The sequence below is a fragment of the Carassius gibelio genome, chromosome B3 (genome assembly GCF_023724105.1).
Source record: "Carassius gibelio isolate Cgi1373 ecotype wild population from Czech Republic chromosome B3, carGib1.2-hapl.c, whole genome shotgun sequence".
NCBI classification, from domain to species: Eukaryota; Metazoa; Chordata; class Actinopteri; order Cypriniformes; family Cyprinidae; genus Carassius; species Carassius gibelio.
The window spans coordinates 21,063,587-21,082,442 of NC_068398.1; the positions used below are offsets into that span (position 1 = coordinate 21,063,587).

An 18,856-nucleotide genomic window follows, 5' to 3' on the forward strand; every position below is an offset into this window, starting at 1 on the left:
GTTCACCCAAAAATGAAAATGTGATGTTTATCTGCTTACCCCCAGATCATCCAAGGTGATGTTGTTTCTTCTGTAGATTGTGCATATGAGGACCCGATTAGGAGAACAGTTTGCACATTGTGTGAATCAGAGGTAAGAAACTATATAAATACTGTTCAGTTTCTTGCACAGATGGATTGTTTCATGTCTTTACATATCAATATATCGTCCCGAGCCACAGGGTTTTGTTTGTGTATGTTTTTTTTTCTGTTTTATTGTATGTTTATGCCATGATTCCCATCCATTTACATTATAATAAGAGTGACAGACTGTGTGGTGGCCCAAGCCACACAGGATGACCAATTGGCAAGGAAGGGTAATACCAGCACCCAAGTTATGTTTTAGGTACATAGGTTAAGTAATTTTTTGCAATAGCCACACCCCAAACAATTCATGATTTAGAAACATTGATAATATAGTTTATTTCGGTTATCATATAATATTATTTGTCTTAGCAACACACTGTTTAAATGGAGTGCACACATTTTCACATTGTAGGGGTATGTAAATATTTTCTGTTTATTAATCATTGTTTCTTTGTTACCATGTTGGAGAGAGCTCTGTCCTGGGGGGGAAGAAAGGTGTGGCCAAGGGTGGAGAACTGTGATATCCTGTGACCTGCCAATTAAGCCATACCATGTGCTGCCATGTTGGAGGGGGGTTTGGGTTTAGTTTGTTGGCTATGTGATTGTTTGTACTTGTCTCCCATTTTTTATTTTCCCCTTTTTGTGTAAATTGGTTTGGTCAAGCCACTATATATGTTCCCTGGTGTCTCATTCTGTTAGGTGAGGTTGTTAAGTTCATATTCTGTTTTGTTGTATGCTGTTTTGAGTATAGTTATATTTTGTTGACCTCTTTTATAGACCTAGTTGTTAATTTTTTGGTTTCTATTGTTCAGTATTTTTTTGGGGTGTAATAAAATAACCCATTTTCTAAAGAAACTTCTGTTTTCCTCATGGCCGGACTGTTTGGTCCGTGACAATTGGTGGCAGCGGTGGGATATCCAGTTGAGGAAATTTTTTTTTCTCCCCTAATATTGAAGAAAGATGATAAAAGGAAAAGGGAAAGGGGAATAATATCCCATGTTGTACAGAAGAGAGAGCAGCTGGAAAGGATGAGCGAACTCGCCCAATCACATATGGAGGAGGCCCAGCAACAGCAGAAGTCCTGGTATGACCAGTCAGCCCGGCAGAGATCTTTCAACCCGGGACAGAAGGTGCTGGTGCTCCTCCCCAGTGACGACAACAAACTTCTGGCAAAGTGGCAGGGGCCGTTCAAGGTTCTAAAGAAACTTGGGCCTACCACATATCAGGTAGCAACCCCTAGGTGGCCTCGGTCGAGCAGGACACTTCATATAAATCTCCTGAAGGAGTGGGTGCAGCGACCTGAACAAAAAGAGGTGATGCTTATCAGAGGTGTGAGAGAGGAAGAGGAAGTGGATGAACAGTACTTGCCTTCAGCTGGGGTTCTAGGGGGCCACAACCTCAACCACCTCTCTGAAGAAAAGCAGCTTCAGGTGAGAGAAATCTGTGGTTATGGGGTATTCCAGGAGAATCCTGGGAGGACCGATTTGGTTGAACATGACATTGTTGTTGGAGGGGTCGTCAGTGAGGAGGCTTAGTTACAGGATCCCGGAACGGCTGCTGACCTCACTGAAGAAGAAGACCGACCTGATGCTGTCCCTGGGGATCATTGAGCCTTCTAGAAGTGAGTGGTGTAACCCAGTGGTCCTGGTGCCAAAGAAGGACCGAAGCATAAGGTTCTGAATCGACTTCAGGTACCTGAATTCTATTTCTCAGTTTGATTCATATCCCACCCCAAGAATTGATGAACTGTTGGATCGATTGGGGAAGGCAAAGTACTTGACCACAATAGATCTGTGTAAGGGTTACTGGCAGGTTCCACTAACTGAGCGGTCCAGGGGGTTGACAGCCTTCAGGACTCCATGGGGTCTCTTCCAGTTTACAGTCATGCCATTTGGTTTACATGGGGCTCCAGCCACCTTCCAGAGGCTTATGGACCAGGTACTGGGTGGTTTTACTGATTTTGCAGCTGCATATCTGGATGACATTGTCATTTACAGTACCACCTGGGAAGAACACTTGGAACATCTGCGTGCTGTCTTGGAGCGTCTCCATTCTACCGGGCTGACCATAAATGCATCAAAGTGTGTCTTCGCTGCTGCAGAGACAGAGTACCTTGGTCACATCATTGGAAATGGAGTGATACGGCCACAGGTCAACAAGATTCAGGCCATAGAGTCATCTCCGCTGCCACAGACAAGGAAGCAACTACGGTCTTTCTTGGGTATGGCAGGCTTTTATCACCGCTTCATCCCACAGTTCTCCAATAGAGCAGCTCTCCTCTCAGACATGACAGGATCTCGGTGTCCCAACCAGATCCAGTGGACAGAAGAGGCAGTGGCAGCTTTCCACGACATCCAGCAATCACTAAGTAAGGAACCAGTTCTGTATAGTCCAAACTTTAATGACGATTTCATTCTGCAAACAGATGCTTCCGATAGAGGTCTAGGAGCAGTGCTTCTCCAGGGGCCACCAGAGGACCGCCATCCAGTTGCTTACATTAGCCGGAAAATGTTCTCCAGAGAGTTGAGGTATTCAACGGTGGAAAATGAGGCACTGGCTATAAAATGGGCTCTCGACTCCCTTCGTTATTACCTCCTGGGCAGAGAATTTACTCTTGAGACCGATCACAAAGCTCTTCAGTGGATGAAGCGAATGGAGGTTACTAATGGCCGGATTTCTCGTTGGTATCTGGCATTACAGCCTTTTCGCTTCATAATCCAGCACATCCCTGGCAAAGTAAACGTTACTGCAGACTACCTCTCTCGCATTACCAGCGAGAGTCCTGAAGGGGGGGGGGGGGGGGGGGGGCTGTAAAATAACCCATTTTCTAAAGAAACTTCTGTTTTCCTCATGGCCGGACTGTTTGGTCCGTGACAGACTGCAACGGTTTCAGTTAAAAATCTCAGTTTGTGTTCTACTCTAGAAACAAAGTCACCTCTCGGATGCCCTGGGGGTAAGCAGATAAACATCACATTTGAATTTTTGGGAGAACTATTCCTTTAATCTATAGCTTGTGCCAACAGTTAGTACACAGAAGCATCTCCGGGAGGATGACGTATGAGGTCAGTGTTGCACATGCACCTGTGAGTCTCGTTAAAATCAACGTTTGTTTACAGGATCAACAGAAGCAAAGTTTCCTTACTTTAGCAAAGGAAATCCTCTTGGCTTGTATCGAAATCCTCTCACATCCTTCTTTACATATCCTCAATTTGTACTTTTAATTGGTGACTGTTGTTTTGTTTTGAGCGGTGCATTGTGCAAAGCTGACCTCATATGACATCAGTTTACACTAGTGATTCAAAACTAGTGATCATTACATTTTAAATATAGATATTTTTCTTACAAAAACGAATCAATTCACTACAGGAGGCTCTTGTTCACTTCCCGGAGCCGTGTGAGACACTTTATTAATTATTATTTTTTTTAAGTTGTGTGCTTTTTTATTTTAATTAGTTTGGACTGAAACACTGTAACACCTACTGGCTGCAATGATAGAGCTTGGAATAACCTGGACGATTTTTTATATAACTCCAACTGGATTCGTCTGAAAGTCATATACAAGTGCTGGTCATATAATTAGAATATCATTAAAAAGTTGATTTATTTCACTAATTCCATTCAACCGTTAAACTTGTACACTGTATTCATTCATTACACACAGACTGATATGTTTCAAATGTTTATTTCTTTTAATTTTGATGATTATAACTGACAACAAAGGAAAAGCCCAAATTCAGTGTCTCAGAAAATTTGAATATTGTGAAAAGGTTCAATATTGAAGACACCTGGTGCCACACTCTATTCAGCTAATCAACTCAAGACAACTGCAAAGGCCTTTAAATTGTCTCTCAGTCTAGTTCTGTGACTACACAATCATGGGGAAGACTGCTGACTTGACAGTTGTCCAAAAAACAACCATAGACACCTTGCACAAGGAGGGCAAGACACAAAAGGTCATTGCAATAGAGGCTGGCTGTTCACATTAATAGAGAGGCGAAGGGAAGGAAAAGATGTGGTAGAAAAAAAGTGTACAAGCAATAGGGTTAACTGCACCCTGGAGAGGATTGTGAAACAAAAGCCATTCAGAAATGTGGGGAGATTCACAAAGAGTGGACTGCTGCTGGAGTCAGTGCTTCAAGAACCACTACACACAGACGTATGCAAGACTGTGGCATTCCTTGTGTCAAGTTCCTCTTGAACAACAGACAGCGTCAGAAGCGTCTCGCTTCAAAAAGGACGGGACTGCTGCTGAGTTGTCCAAAGTTATGTTCTCCGATGAAAGTAAATTTAGCATTTCCTTTGGAAATCAGGGTCCCAGAGTCTGGAGGAAGAGAGGAGAGGCACACAATCCATGCTGCTTGAGGTCCAGTGTAAAGTTTCCACAGTCAGTGATGGTTTGCGATGCAAACTTGCCTGACCTTAACCCCATGAAAAATCTATGGGGTATTGTGAAGAGGAAGATGCGATATGCCAGACCCAAGAATGCAGAAGAGCTGAAGGCCACTATCAGAGTGACCTGGGCTCTCATAACACCTGAGCAGTGCCACAGACTGATCGACTCCATGCCAAGCCGCATTGCTGCAGTAATTCAGGCAAAAGGAGCCTCATCTAAGAACTGAGTGCTGTACATCCTCATACTTTTCGTGTTCATGCTTTTCAGTTGGCCAAGATTTCTAAAAATCCTTTCTTTGTATTGGTCTTAAGTAATATTCTTATTTTCTGAGATACTGAATTTGTAATTTTCCTTAGTTGTCAGTTCTAATCATCAAAATTAAATAAATAAACATTTGAAATAAATCAGTCTGTGTGTAATGAATGAATATAATATACAAGTTTCACTTTTTGAATGGAATTAGTGAAATAAATCAACTTTTTGATGATGTTCTAATTATATGACCAGCACCTGTACACTTAGGATGCCTCAGGGGCGAGTAAAACAATTTTAATTTTTGGGTGAAATAACCCTTTAAAACTGTTTTTTGACTTTTTTTAAAGCTAACTGTACTGTTGATTAAAATCTGTAAATAATGCAAACAGTATATTGATGCATGCATAATGCATGTGTTCAAGCTAAAATTAATGTAAAAGGCAAACTGTATCTTAGGTCATGTAACTTTACTTTTTAACCATTAAAAAGTGTAACCAATGTTTTAACCATGAACATTAGCACCTCAGTTCACTATTTGTTTTAAATTGTGTTAAAAAAACAACAGCTTGTTTTCACAGGACCAGATGCTGATAAACTGTGGTCTGCATGGTTTGTTCTGCATGGGCATTGTGACTCATAAAACAACTACATTTTCACGTAGTGGTTGGAAATTTTTATTTACACTTGTGGTGTATGTGTTATTTTGTGTGGTGTAGTCAAATGGATGTTAAGATGCTAAAACATTTAAGGTTTTGACCTGCATACATTATAGTCATTGCTGGGAAGGTTACTTTGGAAATGTAATATCCCAGACAGCAACAGATCCGGCCCACATCTGGCCCATGTGAAATCCACAAGGGCCAGATAGGTTACATATTACAAATTCCTCATATAAAATGCATATAAAACATATAAAATGTAAGAATGACTTTATTAAAGTAATGTAACTAATTACATTTTTTAATTAACTTTGTAAATAATAAATGTCAACTGTAGATAATTTGAAAACATTTAAAGCAGGCTGGTTTAACCTTACAATTAACCTTCAAAAATAAATAATGTACATAATCCCAAATAGGAAATAAAACAGTTATCGAATAATCATGTGTCCTAGTCTGTGTCCTAAACTCCTGAAACATTTTCTCATATTTTATAGCAGTTGACGCAGTTTGGGAAAGGAATTAATTTAATCTGTGAACAGCATGCTTGTGAAATTAATTTCTTTGGAAATGAAAATTTTATTCCAAATTTTTCTCAGTAACTGTAACAGATTACAGTGACACTTATTTTATAACTAAATTATGAAATTCTGTTATATGTAGCATAACTAGTTTCTCCCAAACACTGATTATAGTCTGTACTTATACATGGTGCTAAAATAACTGTGCAAGGAAACAAAATACAGTAGATTAATTAACTTTTTACAAAACAACTTAAGGTTTAAGCATGTGAACAGCTTTATGTTATTGAATCTTTTATCCAATAAAACAGATACAGCCTATGCAAAATACTACTACTAATAATGATAATATTTACGCTAAAACAAAGATATTTAAAAAGAATAATACAGAAATATTTGCACCACAAATAAATAATCATCCATTACCTTGTATCATTGAATGTCATTATGCCACCTGCAATCCTCACACTTGTTATTATTGGCTTTAAGGTTTAATGATGGGAAGTCCAACTCAATCCTGCGGGTCGGTTCTTTTGTTTAATTTATGTTTTTAGCCTATTTATTATTATTTATTTTTTTGCAATTTATCTGCTGCCATGATGCGCAACTTAAACTAAAATTCAAGAATCTAAATATAATTTGCATTTACAATAACTATATGCTACTAAAATTAATTTGAAAGTCTTGGCTGAATTTTAATAAAGGCCTACGGTAAACTGTCCTAGGCCTACAAGTCGTAGTTAAACGTCCAGTAGGCCTACGTCGTAACACCTGTTTATTTGTTTTATTGAATTAAGCTAATTTTTCTCAGGCTCATTGCGAATCTGACAGGAGCCGATTCACGGTAAGATTCGGTCCGACTGATTCACTTCGATTCGTAAGCGAATCATTTGGTTCGAATCGTTCACGGATCGTTCAAACTCGGGTTTGGCCAACAAATTCATAGGAAAGGTCCGACTCGTTCATTATCGGTCATGGCTACTTTTGAGCTATCATTATAAAAAATACTATCAGTATAAAATGCAATGACTGTCAAATAGACTGTAATGTAATATTGATAGTACGCTACATTCTAAAATATACAGTATATATATTGCAGTAGAAAAAATATCTAAAAGGCACCAATTGAATGGATCCTGTCCTCGCGCCACCCCCGGCTCGTGCCAGTTGGTCCAGACTGGATTAGAGCGCTGCAGCATCAGCGGATGATCAGGAGAGAAGGCCGGGCCGCTGCGCCCCTCCACCAGCCGCATGCTCCCGCACACCGGCTTCTGTCCGCCCGTGAGAAGTGCGCCGGGGAATGTAGAGGATATTAACCTTTTTTTGGAATAGCCGCTTATCAGAAACCGAGCTCCTCGGCAAAGCCCTCGTTTAAAACTCTGCTGGCTGAAATCACTGCAAGCTAGCAGCAACATCACTTGGCAGCAGAGGGGAGACGTGCTCCTGTGAGCTGAGCTCGGTGCATTCCTCCGTTCGCTGGATGACAAATGCCAAGCCACCGGATGGAGATATTTTAGACGGATCATGGGGGATCGCGGGAATCCGTGTACCACTGTTTGGGAAAACCGGTTCTGATGTTTAACCGCTGCTAAAACGTTGACTGTGCAGCTCGTGTGTTTTTGCAGTCCGCAAAATCAAGGTGACGGCAGCTAGCCCGTTAGCTCGCGAGCTATCCGGTTAGTGTGAGACAGGGAACCGAAAACGCACCGAGTGCGTTTGACAACAAAATATCGTTATTATCGTTATTATAGTTATTGATAAGCGTGTGCACTTTTTCTTTGCACGGTGCACTTCCTTATTGGATGAGTGCACGTCGCTGAGAGAAGCAGATGTAAGGATATGCGTGATATTCTGGGGGGAAAACTTGCCATATCTATGAGAATTAGATAATAGAGCATATCAAACTCGTGTGCTTTATTATTATTATTATTATTATTTATTTTTTTACATGAGCTGAATATTTTAATGTTAACCCCCTAAACCCCTTGGGATGTCATATAGATTCTGGTACTTGTACTGTATATTAGTGACTAATTGTGCCAAGCAATATTGTCGTATCGTCACTATATTATTAAGCGCATACTTGTGTTTGTTTAGAGACAAACACACCTGCTTCGTCCAGGTCCAGTAAATGAGTCTTTTGTATCAGTTTCTTGCAACACACGAGTGTCACAGTCAGAGAAAAATCAGAGTGGATGCCAAAGCTCCGGACGGACAGATGATGATGGTGATGATTCACACTGTGGGAATATGAGGAAGTTATTCTGAACAGAGCACACGGCTTCGCGTTCAAGAAACCCCTGCTGTTCCCGATGGTGGAATCAGCCTGTGGCTGTTTGATGAGCAGCGAACGAAAGCCGCCTCTCCTCGGGTCGCCTCTGAAGTCGAGCTGACAGAAGCTGGTGGGTTTTGTTTGAAAGGCTGGAGCAGGGTGTGACAGCTCTTGGTTTAAATGTTACATGCAGCACTGTGTGTATCAGCGAAGCTCACTATGAACGCAGCCTGGAATTTCTACGTCAATCCGTGTGGATGACGCCGCCGCCCGCCAACGTTCCAAAACAGAACCTCGCCGAGGCAAAAGTTGCTTTTTAAAATAGTTTGTTTCGGCTAAAGAGCAGCAGGTCTGTTAGCCATGTAGCTGGCTGCAAATGACCGGACTGCACTTCTTCAACTAATGTCTAGGGTGTCGGCTCTTTTTTTAGTCTGTGTCGTGCGTATAAAGTGTAATGTATAGCGTAGTTATTTTAACGTCGTCGTGACTGTTACTGGTTGCTATGGCATTTTTAAACGGGCCCAGACTGCTGGACTGGGCAAACTCCCCTCCACATTTACAGTTCAACAGATATGTCCTGACTGGATATAGACCCATCTCCTCCGTCCAGGAGTGTATCAAGAGTCTCTTCTATCTGCACAATGAGCTGGGGAACATCTACACACACGGTGAGTGAGGCCGGCCTCTACTGCTTCAAAAGAGGAAGCGGACAGTGCCCTCTCTCTTTATGTGCTTACTACATTCTTTACTTTTGGTCATTGTTTTGATTTTATTTTTAACTAATGAATTGGTATCAATAAATTGCATGACTCCACCCATGTCAGTATGAGTTTTGCCCATCCTGGCTGCTTAGGTCACATGTTAACAGTATTTGCATTCATATTACCCATTCATAGCTGTAGTCTAACGCCCAGTTAAATGATCTGTTGCTACACCACCAGACACAGGATATGCGCTATATTTCCTTCTTAAGCACTGTGTGTTGTGAACTCCACATTTGCTGGCCATTTCAGAAACCACAAGTTAATGGAATAGTTCACACAAAACTATTTATTTACAGGCATGTTGGTCTAAACACACACAAATTTCTTCTGGGGAAAACAAAGGAACATTTTTGAAGTTGTCCTTATCAGTCTTTTTCATGCAGTGACATCTTCCCCATTCACTGTCAAGCCTCAAAAGGCATCAAAAGTGTGTCAAAGTTTGTGATAAGTGAACGCAAATGAAGCATTCTCTCATGAACTTGAAACACTTGAAGCATAGTGTATGAGTCTTTTGGATTACGGTTGTGATTGAAGTGATTTTTTGTTCTTTTTGAATGTTGACATTTTTCAATCACCATTAAATGGAAAATACCGACCAATAGATTGTTCAAAATATCAAAAGAAAGTCATACATGGAGCGGGATGAGGATGATTAAACTGGCAGAATTATCTTTATTTTTCTGAAAACTATCAATTTAAACTATTATACAGCTACACCTTGCAAATGCAAACATCCCACTCTTGCTGTGTACATCACGATGTACTGCAGTTTGCTATACATAATTCATTGTTTGTTAATAACAAAAGGAGATATTCTCTGGTTAAGTAATTTTATATCACCGCTGCAGTGAGCATTATCTAGACAAGCACTCCAATGCAACACTTGCTGAGAGGAAATATAAACAATGTAAAATCAGGCATAAGGGTCAACTCCAAAGGAATTTCTGCTTGGAGATGCTTCTAAATTGCAGGACTGTGTGGAACCATCAAGCTGGCTCATGTGGTTGCCTGCAGGTGTACTGTCATACACACCCTTTCCTGTCAAGGAACCGCCATTTGGACTGAAAAACTTTGTTAGTACTATATTATATTTTTTTGATAGCAAATGACACATTCACGCTGATGTGCATTGCCGAAAATCCGTGAGAAGTACACTGCATCTGAGTACTGTGCGCTCAGAGTGTGTTTTTAAGCCAACGCTGTGGTTCAGATTATATTTGAGAGTGTTCTGGCCTATACTGTAGTCCAGTAAGCAGAAATGAGAGGTTTGAAATGAGTGACACAGCTTAATTTGACCCAGAGGATGACTTTGCTGCTGTAGGGAGCTGCTCCTGCACCTTTACTAAGCTGAAATAAAGATGCATTTATTCTGTGTCTGCACTGTTTCAATTGGTAAAAACATCTTTTGGAGTCTGTAAGACAAAGTGACAATAAAGAAAAATCAATGAATTCATTTGTTGCATATATCGTCACTTTTTTCGGTTCATGGAGCAATTTCAATTCTTGCATTTGAATGCAACCGAGGTGCATGCTCCTTCAGTATTTGCTTTGTGTTCAAGTATTTGTGTTTTACTTTGCATGATATTTATGCACAATTGTATCCCATGTTTGCACGCCATGTCTTCAGAGCAGCGTATGATGTTCTCCATAGGTTTCTACCTGTAACATCCACTGTTTAAAGATGATTGTCTATTCCTGATACTTAACTATGACTTACAATCATTACTAGTCTGTTTCTTGCTAATGTGTTTGTATTCTTTCCATTCTGTGGGCTACCTTAACCCACATGCTGTTTGTATGGCCACTAATGGTCTATTATCTGATTGCAGACTTTTGCAAAAATGATTGACACATTGCACGTACACCACAAAATTGAAGGCGAAGTTCAATGGAAAAAAAAAAAAGAAGAAGAAAAATGTATCCCCATGCTGTTCGAAACCACTTTTATGGGTCACAAAAGAAGTTATTTTAAACAATGTCTCCTTGTGTCCACACAAATGTCAGCAGGACCCAACATCTATCAAAACATCTTCTTTTGTGTTAAAAAAATAAATAAATCATACAGGTTTAGAAAGACATAACAGTAAGAAATGGTGACATAATCACCATCATCTTCACCTCATGCTTTGTTAATGAAATTTGTAATTATGATGCTAATTAAAATTATGACAAAGCATCATATTTAGGATATTAAAAATGTCAGAATCATCAGACTTTTTACATCATAATTTTCACTATGTATCACAATGTATGTCATTAATTTTTTTTTTTTGTCAACTAATTTATCAAAGCATTATTTGTCTTATTTGGTGGAAATTATTTACATTTTAAATATTATTATTGCATATATTTTTTTTTTAATATGATATTTACACTACATACAAATTTAGGTGCAGCTCAAATGCATTACGTTTTCTAGGGCAGAGTGCATGTACTCTATCATTAGAGTCTTTATCAGAGTGAGTGTAAAGCCAACAGAGATAACTCACTCAAAATAGATGTGCTAGAAGGCACTGGTGCTTTTACCTGACTAGGATAAATCATTTGACACTAGGGGAATGACAGGGGCTTAGAGAGAAAAAGATTCACAAGCAACAAGAAGATTGTCCAACGAGATTGTCTTTTAATGTACTTTGAGCCACTAATAGAAAGCCACTGACTGTTATTTAGTGCTAAAGACTTTTAAAGACCTTTGTGTCGGTGTATAGTTTGCATTTTGGCAGCTGCTGCTAAAATTAGCACAGCAAAGCCACCGAGACCCTCAGTGTGCTGGGCCGTTCCCTGGGCCTGCAGAAATCCATGTGTTGTTTAGGCTGCAGCATTTAACTCAAGGGACACGACGAAACACAGCAGGGCTTGCCAGAGCATAATGTCAAATAACTACCTTCTCGTTCTCTTCACAGGCCTTGCGTGTTGCAACAACACTTCAAATACTTCTTCTGTGTACAATGACTCTCCTGAGCCTCTCTGTCTCGTTGTTTCGTTGTCTCCACTCAGGAATCCCTCTGCTCTGTTTCCTGGTGCTGCTCCCGCTCAACATCCCCTGGTCACAGATCAGCGTGACGTGGCTCGGTGTGGTGCATTTCCTGGCCTGCCTGTCACCACAGCTGGGCTCAGTGGTCTACCACCTCTTCATGAACCATGAGGGCGGCGAGCCCGTCTACAAAACCCTGCTCACGCTAGATATGTGCGGAATCTGCATGATCAACACGCTAGGTCAGCATCTCAATCTGCTGTCAGATCAACCCGCATTATCTCTCAGTATTCTTTTCAATTCTGTTCTCTGTTTTTCCCTGCTTTAATCAAGGTTTTTTTCCCCTACATTTGATATTTTTGAATAGGTTGTTCATGCCCAATGAAGGTGATCTGAAATGTGCATTTCTCCTACATTTGTAGTCATCGTTCAGGCCGTTGCAACATTTTATCAAAGGAGAAGTGTTATACAAGAAAACAGTGTTGCAACAAAGGAAATAAAGAAGCAAAGAGAAAACAAAAGAGATATAGACACTGAAGTGGCTTACAACAAGACGGTATTCTCTGTTGTCACATGTACAGCAGCAGTGACAAAACTGTTTCACAGCACTTCCGTTGTCTCTTGCTCGATTAGCTTGATAAAGATCTCATTTGGAATGCTTTTTCCTGGTTTGCATAATTATCCACAATTTAGTTGGAAAACAAAGGACCGTTCTGTAAAAAGTCAAAAAAGGACATTTTGACTAATTTAATTAGATTTTTTGTAAAAGTGAAATAGGTCTGATGAGACAGAAATGGTTTGGAGGATAGTGTTAATTACATTAGGAAAACTGACTTATTTAGGCAATGTTCTAATATTTCTAATTTTTTTTTTTTTTTTTGAAGAGAATGCATGTATGTTGGCACTGCAGGAAAATTGTTATTACATGTTATTTTAATTAATTTTTTTTGTAAATCAGCTTACTGTTTATTATGAAAAATAAGTTTTTGCATGACAGGTCCCTTCTTAATATATTGTAGTTTATATTTTATTTATTCACATAGTTTCTTAACATTTTGTTATCAATTCTTTATATTAGGTTGTTTTTTAGTTTTGTGTGTGTATGACACAAAGTGTGCATCATCTATGATTTATGTGGCCTAAGTGAGTGTAATCCACTGTTGTAATTACATCACTGTTGTGATGTCATGATGCATTTTTTGCTGCCATAAAGCAATCCACCCTTTTTTGTGGAAATTTCGTATCTGCTCACCAAACATACGTGAATGATTCGCCCTGTACAGTTACTTGTCCTCCTAGTAACACTGTGTTTCGGTTCACAGGAGCCCTGCCCATCGTGTACAGCACTCTTCTCTGCTACCCCTTCACCCGCACAGTGGCTCTGCTGATGTACATCTTGCTCTCCAGTTACTCCATCTACTGTGCCATCACAGCGTGCAGCAGTGTGCGCCGTCTGCGTTCCTTCGCCTGGCAGGCGCTCTTCCGCTTCTCGTTTTTCCTTCTGCGCTGGGTAGGTGTGGGCGGAGGAAGTCCCACGTCACTGGGTCACTTTCTCACCATGGATGCCCTAGCGGTGTTGGGCGGTGTCATTAATATCACGCGAATCCCCGAGCGGTTCTGCCCGGGCCTCTTTGACTACTGGTGCAACAGCCATCAGATCATGCATGTGCTGGTGGTGGTGTCCATACTGTACCTACACTGGGGCGTGCTGGACGACTTACTGTGGATCAACACGTATCACTGTCCGTCAGACTGACAGTAGCCCCTGCTAGTCTGGAATCATGGGTAATGGGGCGTGAGGACCTCTTTTAGTAATGAGATGTTTGGGAACGCGACGTTATTGGGCAAAGAATGGTTTGGGGTGGGGGGGGGCCTGGGGGGCTGTGTGCTTTGTATATAAATGTGTGCACGAAAGTCCATGAGAAGTGTTTTACATGTTTTTTTAGGAGACACCAGTGCCAGCTTTGACACACATGCTTGTTTGTGCCGTCAGAAGCCAGAATGTACATATCTGCGTTCGAATTAACATTGTCCGTGCATGGCACTGTTTAGACCTGCTAGCTCAAACAAAGGCTATTTATTTATTTATTTATTTATTTGGTTTGAGACCAACACATTCTCTAGGCACACACACACACACACACACGCACATATGGGGTCTGACATTATTTAATGTCATGTGTTCACCAGCGTTTAAAGCATTTAATAAATGACCTCTAAATTTAGCTGAACAGTGCGACACATGATCGAGCCCTCATATGATTGGCTCTCGAAATTTAAGATTTAACGTATCGTGTACAACTAAAATTCATTGCACAAAATAGCATGGCTTTTCTGAAAAACAAATTATAGTTTGTCTCTATTCTCAATTTTGCTGGTGACAAACAAAGATCACCGGTGCAGAAATGATGTACGCACCACCCAACTTTCTACTTAGTACTCTATTGCAGACTATGCAGCATATCAGATGTTACATCAGTGCTAACACCACACAAACACACACGTACTGTACGCCCAGTCTCACAGCAACATTCACTGGAAATACTTGAGTTGATTTTACTTGTTTTATCACACTTTTTTTTCCATTCTTTTTTTGTCGTCTCACTGTTAAGGTCCACATTTTCTGTATTCTCACCCTGATACCTGTAAGTGAAGGGTGAAGGGGTCATTCCTTGGTTTTGTAGCCTTGCCATTTATTAGTTTACTGGCCGGTTAAAGTTGCTGAGTGCCCATTTGATTTTTTTTAGTGCCCTCTGTGACTTTGATCATGTTTGTTAACATCTAAAGGGCATTTATTCAATGCAGTTTTTCCAGGAGCATGACTTCAATAATACCCTGGGAAACATTTTCCGTTTCCTGCAGAAGATATTTTCTCTTCTGTGCTGCTGAACAGTCAATTCAGCCTTGTACACTTACGGTTTTAATATCCTAATCTGTAGTTTGGAAGATTGGATTTTGTACCACTCTAAATTAGATTTCATTTCTTTCTGACCTTTAACCTCAATTATCTATGTAACCTTGGATTCGAGACAAGCCAAATTATTTTCTTAATGGTGTGCTGTTTGCACAAAGGCTTTAATTCTCTGCTGGCCATCCTTGTCCACTGTGCACCGAATGTTCCCGCTCATCAGATGTGGCAGATGAATATTAGACTCCAGAATGGAGCAATATTACACATGCCACTACACTATGAATTCCCCAATGAACACTAAGGGAATATTGGTTCTGCTCACTTGTGCCAAATTAATGCTATATATACAGATTATCTAAATCCCTAGTAATGGGATGAACTTGATGGGATATAATTCATAATGACCCCTCTGATCTAAGAAAAGTTGCCAAACGACTTCAGGTTTAACAGCGCTGTTTATAGTGACTGAAGCTGAACAATCTCCTTTATATCTGCTTTAGAATGTGATTCATGTAAACTAAACTGCAGATTGCACTATGGAGATGTTCTCATTGTTCCAAATTTATGCATCACTGAGTGGAAAAAGCCAAGGATGACTCTTTTAACCCTTCCAACCTCACTAGTTTTAAAGAACTGACAAACAAACAACACGATGTGATAGATTCACTGACACTATCACAATAGCTTTTAGAATAAACTTCAGTGAGGCCTGCCGTTCATTTCAATTACCTTCACTTTGTATTTAGTTATATTTATTATATTTAAGATCTTTTGACATTTGGCAATGTTTGAATATGTTTTTTTTTTAATGCTACTACTACTGTTATTTATTTATTTATTTATTTATTATTATTTTAACCAGTTGGGGATCACATATCTTTACACTACCACAAGTACTCTAATATCCTCTAGCAGAGAGTTTTAGTGTAGAATCAGTGCATGTTCTGTAGAATGTTGCTCAGATGTATTTGACAAACACTTACACATACTCTATGCCAAATTAGATGTTTCAGGGCCTCAGGTGTCGAGCACGACGGTCCTGATCTTAGCAGACCAGGGTGGTTTTAAAAACTAACCACTAGTCCCTCAGATTTGGGGAAGGTTTACCCCAACCCCTTTAATGCTATTAAATGATAAACATTAGCCTCTGAAATCAAGTGGTGCATGTAAGTACTAGTAAACCAATCCCCTTGAAACACAACATGTGATTTCTGATGCTTGTGCAATGCAACCACTGACGTATTTGCTTAATGTGCGGTAACAGAGCTAATGCATCCAATATATCTGTCTTTAGCTATGGAATGAAATCAAGAGAGCAGCCCAGAGGCAATACAACCATATCAAGTAATCAACTGCACTGTTTATTTTTTTACCAAAAGGGCTTTGGATCAAAGTGAAAACCAATTAAGAACTTAAAAGTCCATATAGGTAACATAAATACCTGTATGAAGACTGTATATGCATAAAATGCGAGCGGCATACATACTGACATTTTTATATATTCATATTAATATATAAAGCAACAATGTTAGAAGAAAATATATTGAATGTTAACGTATTTCGTCTCAGAGTGACACTCAATACGGATTGTCTGATTTGATTTCAAAGGCAGCAGTGTTTTGATCATTCTGTAACTGTAAAAAGTGAGTGACAAGAATTGTGAAGTCACAATGAAAGGCCTGGTTGGAGAGTTAAAAAAAAAAAAGCTGTTTGATTATTTAGTAGGGTTAACGTCACAATAATATGTCTGTACTACTATGATGTCCTAATGTCATTAACACAGTCTTGTGTTTTTAAGCTGTTTAGAAGGGATTGTAATATAGTTTGGTTGGTCAAATCTTTTTTACATTATGAAAAGTACAGAGTGGCATACAGATGTTTTGGTTTGGGGTCCTGATATGTTATTACCTCTGAAATCCACTGGATAACTATGCATAAGCGAAATATGTACACACATAATATATATACACACACAAACATGTTTGAACATGTGAATTCCAAAAACAAGATGTTTTACCAGTACTGAAAAGAAACAGATCTGTGTGTTCACACCAACATGTTTTGCTCAGACCATGCCATCCTGGGGTTTCCTCTTCTCAGGGTGCCCTGTCAGTGCTCACTTGTACTGAGTGACCTCAACAGCTGATTTCGGGCCAGTTTTCTTTTCATCCTGTCATGTCTTCTTTGCTTGTTCTGGTTAGAATCGAAGACTGAAGAAAAAATAAAAAAATGCTGACAGCTGTATGTTTTCAAGGGCAAAGGTCGCGATGGCTTGTCAGTCATCAGGCATTTGGACTGTGCATCCCTCTTGATGCATATTGCCTTCGTGGGGCCGAATGTGTCCGTAAATGCTGATCAAGAATGTGTTTATTCATGTAGTTAGTTAGGTGATGTGAGAATGTGCAGAGCATGTTACATTGAGCCCTCAAGGAAATGGATTGCATCATAACCCATGTTCTAGAGGAGGAACAAGGACGATGTTCTCATGGATGATGTTCTCCTGTCTGTATATTCTAATGTCCTGTGGTAAAAAAAGAAAAAAAAAATATGACATGATGTATGAAACTATAATAACTTTTTTTCTTTTCTTAGTATGCAGGTGCTGGATAGCCTGTTAATGATCATTTAAAAACTACTCATCATTAGTTACATTGTGCATTATTATGATAATGGATATATTGTTATTATTACTATTATTCTGGGATGGGTTACCACTATCAGTGATCATCTTAATTTAAGTACAAAGGTTGAGAATACTAATGCACATAGGAAGACAGGAGGTCTCTGAAAGATCTGTCGGTTTTTAGTTTTTTGTTTCCGCTCCTGCTTGTGTGTTTCTTTTGAATTTGGATGTAGTTTGGCACCATCTGGTGGCCACAGCGCTCTTTTGACTCTTCTGCGTCGATAGCAGCATGAATGATGTTCAGTTAAACCGTGCTGACCTTCTGGATGAAGTCTGTCACAGGTCTCGCACTGAGCCCTACAGGCCGGATATCTTAGTTTTTGTTGTTTTATAAGGTGTCCTCAGCTCCCTGCAAAATTTACTTTGGTTTCACATAAGCATTTCTTGTTGTAAATGAATTATTATTATGTATTTTTTAATCCACAAGCGTGTGTCTCTGTTAGTTTGTTTTATGGGCCTATATTTCTCTCTCAGTCTATTTGTGTGTCAACGGTTACATTTGTTCACACAAGACAGATCTTCCAAACCCCACGGTCTCCTGCAGCAATTGTGCAATAAATTGAGGTTTATATTTTTAAATTGTCTTGTTTGACTTCTTTTATTTTTTTTATTATTATTATTTTTTCAAATGATTTAAAATAGGACTGGAGATTAAATGCTTTTATATTTTGACCTCCACTTAAGTTTGCCTATTTATTCTCAGAGGTGCAGTGAGGTGCGTGTGCGACTGTTGGTGTTTAAATTATTCTTCTTATTATTTTTTTTATTATATTCCTCTATTTATTAAATTTGTCACTTTTGAGAAATTAACCCCTTTTTTTCTGGAGAATAATTATTTTAATTATTGTTCAAATATCAATGGAAATTTATGTGAAAATTAGGGTTGCCTTAATTGAGGCATTCATCTGAATGTGAAAAGGCAATTCTTGTTAAAAAAAACGTAGTAAGTAGTTTATATTTTATTTATAGTAAATAAATAAATTTAAACCTAAGTACTGTGATTTTAAGGTGTAAATATAATTGTAATTTTAGGGTAATTGTCATTAAATTGTCATTTTACGGTATAAATGGTGTACTAGTTTCCACCAAAAACATGACAAAACAAATAAATCAACCTCCTTCAAACGGTTTAAGAAGATTTCACAATATTTAATTATTTAGGATGCCAAAACAGTGTTTAATGTTGTTGTTAAGTGTTTTAATATTACTGGCGGGAAATATGCTTGTCGTGGTCATTTTTAAAGTTAAAGGCAGTTACTTTAATGCAGCATTTCACTGCTTTAGTGTTTAGTGGCCTAT

At 39.3% G+C, this 18,856-nt stretch overlaps 1 protein-coding gene across 1 annotated transcript; it reads left to right on the plus strand.

Annotated features, from left to right (window-relative positions):
• The first annotated feature begins 6,883 nt into the window (after window positions 1–6,883).
• On the plus strand, window positions 6,884–18,136 carry LOC127953672 (progestin and adipoQ receptor family member 4). Its single transcript, XM_052552938.1, has 3 exons — window positions 6,884–8,893; window positions 11,987–12,205; window positions 13,286–18,136. Exons 1-3 carry the CDS (start codon window positions 8,728–8,730, stop codon window positions 13,717–13,719), a joined length of 819 nt encoding a protein of 272 aa, XP_052408898.1. The 5' UTR covers window positions 6,884–8,727; the 3' UTR covers window positions 13,720–18,136.
• The last annotated feature ends 720 nt before the right edge of the window (window positions 18,137–18,856 follow it).

What these genes read in the sequence shown, in the direction of transcription:
- LOC127953672 (XM_052552938.1), top strand. Translation starts at nt 8,728, where the DNA reads ATGGCATTTTTAAACGGGCCCAGACTGCTGGACTGGGCAAACTCCCCT. An exon ending in GGGGAACATCTACACACACG is followed by an intron (nt 8,894 to 11,986) that starts GTGAGTGAGGCC and finishes GTCTCCACTCAG; the next exon opens with GAATCCCTCTGCTCTGTTTC. An exon ending in CTGCATGATCAACACGCTAG is followed by an intron (nt 12,206 to 13,285) that starts GTCAGCATCTCA and finishes TTCGGTTCACAG; the next exon opens with GAGCCCTGCCCATCGTGTAC.